General features: G+C 51.1%; 1 protein-coding gene across 1 annotated transcript; it reads left to right on the forward strand.

Annotated features, from left to right (window-relative positions):
- Window positions 1-223: 223 nt before the first annotated feature.
- Window positions 224-8,239, forward strand: LOC308268612 (leukocyte immunoglobulin-like receptor subfamily A member 5; the record flags this gene model as incomplete). Its single annotated transcript, XM_080703722.1, has 8 exons — window positions 224-257; window positions 419-454; window positions 620-904; window positions 1,259-1,350; window positions 1,471-1,606; window positions 1,666-1,950; window positions 2,093-2,395; window positions 8,103-8,239. 8 exons carry the CDS (start codon window positions 224-226, stop codon window positions 8,237-8,239), a joined length of 1,308 nt encoding a protein of 435 aa, XP_080559848.1.
- Window positions 8,240-11,432: the final 3,193 nt, after the last annotated feature.

Here is an 11,432-nt window from a genome sequence, read left to right on the forward strand (position 1 = left end):
TTCATGTGAAGGGTCTGCAAAGAGGTTGAGTCCATCTCAGCCACCAGCCTGGGGAAATGAGAGGCTCCTGGGGAATATTTCCCCTTCCTATGTGGCTGCTGATGTGATAACCACATGACTAGGAGAACCCAGCCTCCTAGTGGCCATAACCTGTTTGTCTGTCCTTCCGGGCCAGCACAGTGGCCTACACCCTCTGCACACCAGACCACTGGGAGGGCACGCCATGACCACCACCCTCATGACCCTGCTCTGCCTCGGTGAGACCTGGGGAGGGGAGGGGAGGGAACACCCTGTTCTGGGGGGCTCAACTCCACAGCCAGGCTCTGGTCCAGCAGGACACCCCAGGCTCCATTGCTCAGGTAAGGACAGGAGCTTCCCAGGCCCCGGGGCAAACCTCTGACAGGAAACTCTCTTCCAGGGCTGAGTGTGAGCTCCAGGACCCCAGTGCAGGCAGGTGAGTGTGTCCCCAGTGTCCCAGGTCCCTGCCCCTCACTCGGGTAAGGGGCTACTGTGGGCAGTAGGGTGATGGGCTGATGCTGGGGAGGCCTGGAGGGTCCTGGGCTGAGAGCTGGGGTCTGAGGGGGAAGGTCTTGGGACTCAGCCTCTAATCTCATTGCAGGGACCCTCCCCAAGCCCAGACTCTGGGCTGAGCCAAGTTCTGTGATCGCCTATGGGAAGCAAGTGACCATCTGGTGTGAGGGGACCCTGGGGGCCCTGGAGTACCATCTGCGTAGAGAAGAAAAGACTGAGCCCTGGGACAGACAGATCCCACTGGATGCCGGGAACAAGGCCAAGTTCTCCATCCTGTCCATGACAGAGCACCATGCAGGGCGATATCACTGTTCCTATCACAGCCCTGCAGGGTGGTCAGAGCCCAGTGACCGCCTGGAGCTGGTGATGACAGGTGAGAGGACACTTAGGGACCTCAACCCCAGGCTCTGCCCTCAGGGAGGAGGTCTGCTCTCAGGGTGTCCCCTCTCACAGCCAGTCCTGGGGGTAACATGGGAGCTGTGAGCTCATATAACTCACTGCTTCCTCCTCTCCTAGGAGCCTCCAGTAAACCCAGCCTCTCAGCTCTGCCCAGCCCTGTGGGGGCCTCTGGCAGGAATGTGACCCTGCAGTGTACATCATGGCTGGGATTTGACAGGTTTGTTCTGACTGAGGAAAGAGAACACAAGCTCTGCTGGACACTGGACTCACAGCAAGACCCCCAAAGTGGGGTCCAGGCCCTGTTCCATGTGGGCCCTGTGACCCCCAGTTGCAGTTGGACGTTCAGATGTTATGGCTATTCCAGGAATTTCCCCCAAGTGTGGTCAGAATCCAGTGACCCCCTACAGGTCTTGGTTCCAGGTGAGGAGGCCCCAAACTTTCCCTGAGTGACATATGACCTGACACATGTTCCGGGAGAGCCTGGGTGTCCCATGGGGTGAGGGGAAGCAGGACTCCTGAGCCCACTGGGGCCAAGAGCAGGAGGCCCTGAGACCAGATGTCAAAATGAGGGAGACGGTGAATGGGAAGCCGGAGGGTCCAGAACAGAGACGGGTCTTCACGTGGCTCCTGCAGCCCTTCTGCTTTTCAGGGACCTGCTTCTGTGTCATCCCCACGTGTGACCTTCACGATGCCCCTGTTCAGAGCTGACCCACCTCCCCTGCTACTTCCTTGCAGGGACCCTCCCCAAACCCCGGCTCTGGGCTGAGCCCGGCTCTGTGATCACCCTGGGGAGCACAGTGACCATGTGGTGTGAGGGGCCCCTGGAGGCCCAGATGTACCATCTGTCTGAAGAGGGAAGCCCATCACCCCGGGAATCACAGACTCGGCTAAAGCCCGGGAACAAGGCCAAGTTCTCCATCACCTCTGTGACAGAGCGCCACGCAGGGCGATATCACTGTTATTATCATAGCCCTGCTGGGTGGTCAGAGCCCAGTGACCCTCTGGAACTGGTGGTGACAGGTGAGAGGACACTTGGGGACCCCAGCCCAAGGCTCTGCCCTCAGGGAGGGGTCTGCTCTCAGGGTGTCCCCTCTCAGTGCCAGCCCTGGGGGTACCATGGTAGGTGAGAGTCCATTTAACTCGCTGCCTCCTCCTCTCCTAGGAGCCTACAGCAAACCCAGCCTCTCAGCCCTGCCCAGCCCTGTGGTGGCCTCAGGAGAGAATGTGACTCTGCAGTGTGGCTCATTGCATGGATTTGACAGGTTCATTCTGACTGAAGGAGAAGAACACAAGCTCTTCCAGACCCTGGATTCAAAACCACAACTCAATAGATATGTCCAGGCCCTGTTCCCTGTGGGCCCCATGACCCCAATCCACAGACAGACATACAGATGCTACGGCTATCATGGGGACAAACCCCAGGTTTGGTCGCACCCCAGTGACCCGCTGGAGCTCCAGGTCTCAGGTAAGAAGGGCAAGTCTTTTCTTCCCACAATTCTGCACCAAGCAGGGTGTGGGCAGCTTGTCCCCAGGACAGCCCCAGGTGAGAGGAAGGATGGGAGCCTGGGGTCTGAGCCAGACCCAGGTGTGGGAGACAGAGACCTGCAGGCAGCAGGGGAGGGGCAGGGGTGGAGGAAGCAGGCCTGAGCCCTGGCTCCCCTGCCCTCCAGGGGTGTCCAGGGAGCACTGGGGAGGCTCAGCCAGAGGGGGATTCTCCCTGTGAGGGGCAGGGTCAGCACAGTCCTCTATGATGTGTGCACCCCACCCCATCACTGGCATGAAGAACAGGCCAGGTGGGCAGCAGAGAGGTCACTGGGAGGCCACAGGGCAGAGGCAGGAGAGTGAGCAGAGACAGGGGTCCCAGGGCAGCCCAGCCTCTCACCCTCTTCTGGTCCTCATTTTCACGATCCTCTTGGGTCTCAGCCCCCAACTTCAGAGTCTATTTCCAAACTTGATGAGGCTCAAGGTCTCTGTCCAGAGAATCCAGTGACCTCAGGCTGCCTGGACACACACTCATCCATCTAAGTCTGTTACAGCCTCAGCTGGGCTTGTATCCACAGGCCTGGCATTCAGGGAGAGATGTGGGCAGGGACCCCAGGTTCCCAGGGGCTCAGAGCTGAGCTGCGTAGGGAGGGGTCAGGCAGAGCGACATGTTGGGGCCCAGCCTGGAGGAAGCAGTAGCTGACTGTCCTGGCCATCAGGGAACCCAGCCTTAGCCCTCACCCCTATGGAGTCAAGACCCCTAAGTTGTGAGTGTAGGGCTGTAGTTGGGTTGGGGGCAGGGCTGAGTGTGAGGTGGGTGCAGCCTCCCATGCAGCTGCTGCCTTAGTCATGTCCCTCCCTCTGGGCCTCAGTTTCTCCAAGTGTACAGGAGAGGCCCTGCACAGACCTTCTGGTTGCTCTCAGTGCTGACCTTGGCTTGACCTCCTGGGAGAAGAGGCCTCCCAGGGAAGCCTCCAGGGCCTGAATCTGCATCAGGCCTGTCTCCTCTGCCCAGTGTTGGAGACATTGTGCAGGGGAGGTTGCAAAGGACCAGTCAGGGGCTTCCTGATGTTTCCCTGCAGCTCAGGGCTCAGCTCTGGAGGATGAAAGAGGCTGAAGTCAGACTCCTGGTGAAACGGGGTTTTTTTGAGAGAAAACCCAGTGAGTTCTTGTCTACGGTGAGCGAAGAATGACACCCGCAGACCTCAGGAAGGGGAGTAAAAGGTTTATTGGAAGCAGCAGGGAATGAGGGCAAGGGTGGCTGAACACCCCCAAAGGGGCTGGAACTCTGGGTCCAGCAGCTGCGTTCAGGACAATACTTGAGAGTAGCCCAAGCCGAATTGCCTTCAGGTGCAGGCTGCTTTCTTCTGGAGTACGCACGATCTGCCAGAAGGGAATAGAGAAAAGTGGCCGAACGCCCCTTATGGGTGGTCGGAACTCCGGGGTCCACTACCCGAGTGTCGCCCCAAGTGCCCATCAGTTGCAAACTACTTTCTCCCATAGTCCACGCGATCTGCCAGAAAAGAGGTACAGGTCACCCTTAGGGGCCTGGCCAGCCATGATGTCCTGGCCAGCCATGATGTCCAGCAGAGGCCTTCAGGTCACTACTCGAGAGTCACCCGAGCCACGTGCCCTCAGATGCACTCTGCCTTCTCTCAGGGCCAACAAGACCTGCAAGAGAGAGAGAGAGAGAGAGAGAGAGAGAGAGAGAGAGAGAGAGAGAGAGGACAGCTCCCCCAAAGGGGAGGGGGTCCCAAGCGGGAAAGTCCCCCTTTGCCATCCGACTGGCCAAAGCCTGACCGCTTGCAAGTCCGTTTTGGTTAGGGTGACTTTTGGGATTCCAAGGAGAATTTGCATAGGGCATTTGCAAGTCCTTTGAAGGGTCTCCTTTCATTCAGTAGGAGTGTCCACTTGCTCTGTGCTGTCTCCTGGGTTTGTTGATTAGTAAACAGATGGCTTTGTGAAGCTCTGGCCTTCTTATCTCTGAGCCTTTGGAGTTTCAGGCATTTGTCCTCCTCAGGAAACTCAGGAAATTAACTTTTTTCTACCAAGGCCTTTTCCCTATCTGCCTATTTCCTTTCTATCTCCTCACTGGGTTGATCCCCAGCCCTGCTACTTCCTGCTGGGGACTCAGAAGTGACCCCTTGTCTGAGCCTCAGTTTCCTAGTCTGTAACTGGGTGGGTGGCATCCCTTGCTGTACACCTGTGGGGTAGGAGGTGAGGAGGAAAAGACCCAGCTCGGGCCCTGCACACACAGGCGCTCACTTAAGCAGCTTCATTCCCCATCCATCTGTCATTCCTGCCCAAGGACTGGGAAGGCACCTGAACCTTTGGTCACCTCATTTGGGAGGTGGAGACAGGAGAATCGTGTTTCACAGTCAGCCTCAGCTACTTAGTGAGGCCATTTGCAACCAGTGAGACTTTGTTCCAAAATAAAGACTAAAAAATAGGGCTGGGGGTGTAGCTCAGAGGTAGAATGCCCCTGGGTTCCATCCCAAGTACCATAAAGAAAAAAAAAAAAAAGCCCAGCGTGGTGGCGAACACTTGTAATCCCCGGGCTTGGGAGGCTGAGACAGGAGGATCACGCAGGTTCAAAGCCAGTTTCAGCTAGCTTAAGTGACCCTGTTTTCAAATATAAAAAATATATTTAAAATATAAAATATATAAATAACATATATAATATATTAATAATAATAAATATAAAAATATATTTAAATATATTTTATATATAAAAATATATAAAATAGGTCTGGGAGTGTAGCCCAGAGGTAGAAGGCCCCTGGATTCCATCCCCAGTATCACCAAAAATAAAAATAAAAAAAAAGAAGCCCCTGAGTTCAATTTCCAGTCCCACCACCAAAACATACAAACGGACAGCAAACAAAGAAAGACAAAGCCCTAAGTGTGCTCCTTAAAAGGTCCCTGAGTTCGATCCCTAGCATGGCTAGTAAAAGGACACACTCCTTTATACCAGTGTCCTAACAATGCTGAAAATCAATGGTATTTAGATTTTTATAAGAATATATTATATAAAGAACATATCAAGCCAGGCGTGGTGGCGCACGCTTGTAATCCCAGCATTTGGGAGGCTGAGACCGGAGGATCGTGGTTCGTGGACAGCCTCAGCTACTTAGTGAGGTCCTCCACAAGTCAGTGAGACCCTGTTTCAAAATAAAGAATAAAAAATAGGGCTGGAGGTGTGACTCAGAGGTCGAATGCTCCTGGGTTTCATCCCCAGTACCAAAAAAGAAAGAAAACTAAAACAAAAACAAAATAAGAATATCAAGCCAGGCATGGTGGCCCGTGCTTATAATCCTAGGTCTTTGGAGGCTGAGACAGGAGAACCACAGTTTTGAGTCAAGCCTCATCATAAGATTGTGGCTGGGCATCAAAACATACGCTGACTTAGAGAGAAGCATCCCAGGCCCTGGGTACCACTCACCTGGCTGCCTCTGTGCTCAGTGCTCACCTGGATTAAGGAGGGCTGTGCACCTGCGGCAGGAGACCAGCGCCCTGCTAATTCCCAGTACACTTCAATGTGTTCTTTTCTGACTTTTGGGTTACACTTGTGTATAGTTTCTTTCCAGAAAACATTTAAAAATGGGAACTAAGGGTGAGATATTGGGATTTAGGGTTTAAATGTAAATAATTCTACTCCTATATTCCAGGGACTAGATTACATGTATACAGGAATTATACAGAATAATATTTTTCTTGGTATCAAGATTTTTATCCAAGGTATTTAACATTGAGGTTTATAGATAATATTTAGAAATATTTTCAATTTTGTTTGTAAAATACAGTACATTCATATTAACTATTTTAATAATTTGCTAGTAAGATTTCTGATGCCTGTGTTTTGATTGTTTGTTTGTTTTGCGGGTCTGGGGATGGAACCCAGGGGCATTTGACCTCCGCGCCACATACCCTGGCCTATTTTTATTCTTTATTTTTTAATTTAATTTTATTTTTTTGGTGGTATTAGGGTTCCTGGAAGCCCTTCTACTTCCGAGCTACACTCTCAGACCTATTTTTTATATTTTTATTTGGAAAATAAAAATATTTTTATTTTATTTGGGTCTCTTAAGCCAGTGTGGCTGGCTTCAAACCTGTGCGATCCTCCTGTCTCCGCCTCCCAAGCGGGGATTACAAGCGTGCGACACCATGCCCGGCTTTTATTCTTTATTTTGAAACAGGGTCTCACTGAGTTGCAGAGGGTCTCACTAAGTAGCTGAGGCTGTCTGTGAACCGCGATACTCCGGTTTCAGCCTCTCGAATGCTGGGATTACAAGCGTGCGCCACCATGCCCGGCTGATTCCTGTGTTTTGAAATAATAAGTATAGGAGAGCAGCTGGTTTGAGTGTATGAATTTTATTTTATACTAACTTAGGATTCTCTTCCTTCCAATTGCTTTTCAATTTCTTGTGACTTACTGATAAAATTTATATCTAGCCAGGCATGGTGACACATGCTTGTAATCCCCGGGCTTGGGAGGCTGAGACAGGAGGATCGCACAGGTTCAAAAACAGCCTCAGCTACTTAGTGAAACTCTGTTTTCAAATAAAGTATAAAATAGGTCTGGGAGTATAGCCTGGAGGTAGAAAAGCCCCTGGGTTCCACCCCAAGTACCACACACACACACACACACACACACACACACACACACACACACTTTACATCTAACCAAATAAGATGAAATTCTCTTCTTAATTCCCAAATTGCACACCAAATCTCTTGCTTCAAGTATATGTATATATGCAGTTATGCACTTATTTCTTATAATATGAACATGTAAATATGCATCTCTTATTATATGCATTATATATTTACATATGTTTACTTCAACTTTAATTCAAACATATTCATAATAATGGTATGCTTTTACATGTTTTTATTGTTTATTCTACATAGGTTTACACTTCAAGAAGTAGAACTGCTGTTTTATACATCACTGACTTTACCACCATTCAGAATATATCCATATTTATTTGTGTATGTCTATGTGTGTAGTATTGCATTGCAGCTGTTTCTGACTATATGAACAGGGTGGGGCAGTGCAGACATTCACCCCTTGTGCTCCTGACCCTCAGGAGCCCTGAGGTTTAACCCCTCAGTCCTGGACTTGAGTCCTCAGCTGCTCAATCAGGGGGATCTCATCTCCAGGAATTAGCTTGCCTGGTCCTCTGTCCAAGACTGAGCAGGGAGCACACAGCACAAACGAGTTTCTGGACTTGGAGACCATTGTTCTCTCTGATCCTGAGCTCTTGGGTCTCAGCTAAACGTGGCTCCAACGTGACTCAGACACAAGTTCTGAGCTCACAGAGCATAGAGAGGCTGCGGATCCACCAAGGAGACAGAGGGAGCTGCCCCAGCAGGGACAGGCTCCTGCAGGATCTGCATGAAGCCATGTCATGAGAACAGGACAGGAGGACCTGGAGCCAGGGCAAAGGCTCGGGTCTCTTCAACGCTTCACCCCTCCTACTCCTGGTCTGTGGTTCTTTGGAGCATCTGAGACAAGCAGCCCATCACAAGCAGCTCAGACCCTGGACAGGGGACCAGGGAGACTCCTTAGTGATGGGCTGGACACAGTGAAGTCCTGTGCAGGGAGCAGGTGCCCTGGGTGGACATGCAGGGATCCTGGGGGATTTGGGTCTGCCCTGACCTCTGACCTCTGTGTCCACAATTTGCAGCCTCACAGCCCCAGGATTACACCGTGGAGAATCTCATCCGGCTGGGCATGGCTGGCTCGGTCCTGGTGGTCCTTGGGATTCTGCTCTTTCAGGCTCTGCACAGTCAGAGAAGGACCTGCGATGGGGCCAGGATGTGAAAAGGAAAGAGAACAGGACATCAATCAGAGACTTGATGAATCTAATTATTCAGGATGTCCTGGAAGAAAACCCAGGCATGCACGGGGAACTGTGTTCTGAGCATGTCCAGGGCACAAAGCTCTGTGCAGGAACCAGCTGGGTTTGGAGCTGAGCCACCCCTGTCGCACTTGCTGCTATCCCCTGGTCCTGTGCGGCTATTCCTCAGCCCTGCTTGGACCCCTGCTGACGGCCCCTCCTCTCCCCTCACCTCCAGGACCTGAGTCCATCCAGGGGCCGGGCTGGGTCCTGGCTCTGTGCAGCTCATGCTCAGCTCCACCACCTTCGTGGAGCACTGCCTCGTTTTAGTGAGCACCTTCCACAGCGTGCATCAATGAGATGCCGTCCTTGCAGCCGAGAGGGTGGAGCTTGTCTCTAGGAACAGAGCAAAGGAGCTAAGATCAGGTTCCAGCCTGACAGGTGCCAAATGCAGAGTGATGGCCAACCCTCTCTCTGCAGCCTCAAACCCTTCTGTGTTCATTGTATACTCTCTGTGTATTAATGCCGTGTTGTATGAAACAGCAATCTTCTGGGGCACCTCAGGTCTGTCTCTAAAAAAGTCACTTTTTCATTAAAAAATCCTCATTTGTGGTGTTTTATGGTCAATTTCATCATGTCAATGCACTCACTTACTCAGAGTTCAGAAGCCACACAAGGAACAGGCATCAATGCTTTTATTTTCATATATCCCTGTTTATCACTGTTTTATAGAAAAGCAAATGACTTGTGTATGAACACTTTTTTTTCTTGTCGTTACTGGGGATTGAACCCAGGGGCGTTCTACCTTCGAGCTACACCTCCCCCAGGCCTATTTTTATTATTTATTTTGAAACAGGCTTTCATTAAGTTGCCGAGGGCTTCACAAGTTGCGGAGGCTGGCTGGGAACCTGCAATCTTCCAGCCTCAGCCTCCCAAGTACTGGGATTTACAAGCTTGCACCACACCTCGCCACCGCCTCTCCTCTCCTCCTCTCCTCCTCCTCCTCCTCCTCCTCCTCCTCCTCCTCCTCCTCCTCCTCCTCCTCCTCCTCCTCCTCCTCTTCTTCTTCTTCTTCTTCTTCTTCTTCTTCTTCTTCTTCTTCTTCTTCTTCTTCTGTTACTGGGGATGGAACTCAGGGACAGTCTACCTTATCCCCAATCATTTTATTTATTTATTTATTTATTTATTTATTTATATATGTTTGTGGTGCTAGAGATTTAACCCAGGGGCATTCTACCTCTGAGCTATACCTCAGCCCAATGTTTTATCTTTTATTTTGCATCAGGTTCTCACTATGTTTTGGAGGGCCTCACTAAGTAGCTGAGGCTGGCTGCGAACCCAGATCGTCCTGCCTCACCCTCCCAAGAACCAGGATCACACATGTGTGTACCATGCCCTGCTATGCAACAATGTTTTAAAAACCCACTCTGCAGTAGGCATGAAGGCTTTTTTGCTTCTTGGGCAGGGGCTGGAATTTTTTATAGAGTATTTTTAATTGTTTTTTTTTTTTTTTTTGGTAGTACTGGGGTTCCTGGAAGCCCTTCTACCTCCAGGCTACACTCCCAGACCTATTTTAATATTTTTATTTGGAAAGAGGTTCTCCTAAGCCAGCGCGTGCAGCTGGCTTTGAACCTGTGCGATCCTCCTGTCTCTGCCTCCCAAGAGTGGGGATTAGAAGCATGTGCCACCACACCCGGCTTATATAAAGTATTTTAAAATGAACAAATAACAACTTCATATTTTTTACAGATACAGTGCCATGTCTTGGGTTGTGGTTACATTTGCAGTTCTCCTTTGCAATTGACACTCTTGGGGCTAGATTCTGTATTTTTTTGGGACAGGCACACAAACTAATCACACCAGATGCTCTTGCCCCTTGCTGGAGGGAAGAGTAATTTCTATTTTGATCTGTGGGAAGAGAAGGTCTGTTGCAGGAAGTGGGGTCGAGAGTGAAAGGTCCGATTCCACAGGGGACACGGAGCTTGCTGGGGAGTGAGTGTGTGTGCCTGTGCAAGTGTGTCAATGTGCATACGTGCAAGTGCATGCACCTGTGTTTTTGATGTGTCTTTGTGTGTGTGTCCATGGGTGAGTGAGCAGCTTGTCCTTCACCTGGTGGCACCTCCCCAGGTCCCTCGCTCCTCCATTGACCCACACACTCCATCAGGAAACACTGGCTCAACTGCAGATCCAGAGGTAATCACTTCAGTGCTGGTGGACTGAACTGACTCCTGTAGTCGCTACACAGTGAATTCGCTTATCAAGTGTTCAAGTGTACGCCTCCAGTGTGTGCAATCCTGGTCAACTGGACACATTTTTAAAGTCAACAGGGCACACCGGCAACCCTTTAGGACTCCATCACCCCCACTCAGCTCTGAGCAGGTCTGGGCGCAGCAGCCTGTGTCCCCAGGACCCCCATGGGTGGCATAGCAGGGCTGTTGATGCACCAAGTAAAGCCTGACCTGGGATGGGTCTCAGCAGTCAGCTTCAGGAGCACAGCCTGGTCTTGGGGTCAGCAGTGGAATCTAGAAAGCCCTTTGGTGTCCACTGAGCAGATCATCAAAGGCTCTGGGTCAGGAAGGATTCCCAGGAGAGATCTTGAGGCACCCAGACAGCATAGTCTGTGAAATCCTGGTTGGGTGTTTGGAAACTGTCAGAGGATTGTGGCTGAGTCTCTGGAAGCAGTCAGGGCACTGACTGGGTCTCTGAGAACAGTCAGGGAACTGTGGCTGGGTCTGTGGAAGCAGCTGCTACAGTCTTTCTAGGGAGCTGGTGGACCCTGAAGGGATCTGGTTGGTTAACAAATCTCCTAGATACCAATGGGAGCCCTCCAGGCCCAGCTGTCATCCTCAGCGATCTCAAGGGGAGGCCATCCCAGTGTCCCTTGAGGCTTTTCCATTCAAAACTTGCTGTCGCCGGGCGTGGTGGCGCACGCTTGTAAACCCTGTGCTTGGGAGGCAGAGACAGGAGGATCGCGCAGGTTCGAAGCCAGCCGCGCGCTGGCTTAGGAGACCCTGTTTCCAAATAAAAATGTAAAAATAGGTCTGGGTAGTGTAGCCCGGAAGTAGAAGGGCTTCCAGGAACCCCAGTACCACCAAAACAAACAAACAAACAAACAAACAAACAAACAAAACAAAACAAAAAAAACTGGCTGTGTCCCCAGGAACAGGAGCCAGGTTT

The sequence above is a fragment of the Muscardinus avellanarius genome (genome assembly GCF_963383645.1).
Source record: "Muscardinus avellanarius genome assembly, chromosome: 10".
NCBI classification, from domain to species: Eukaryota; Metazoa; Chordata; class Mammalia; order Rodentia; family Gliridae; genus Muscardinus; species Muscardinus avellanarius.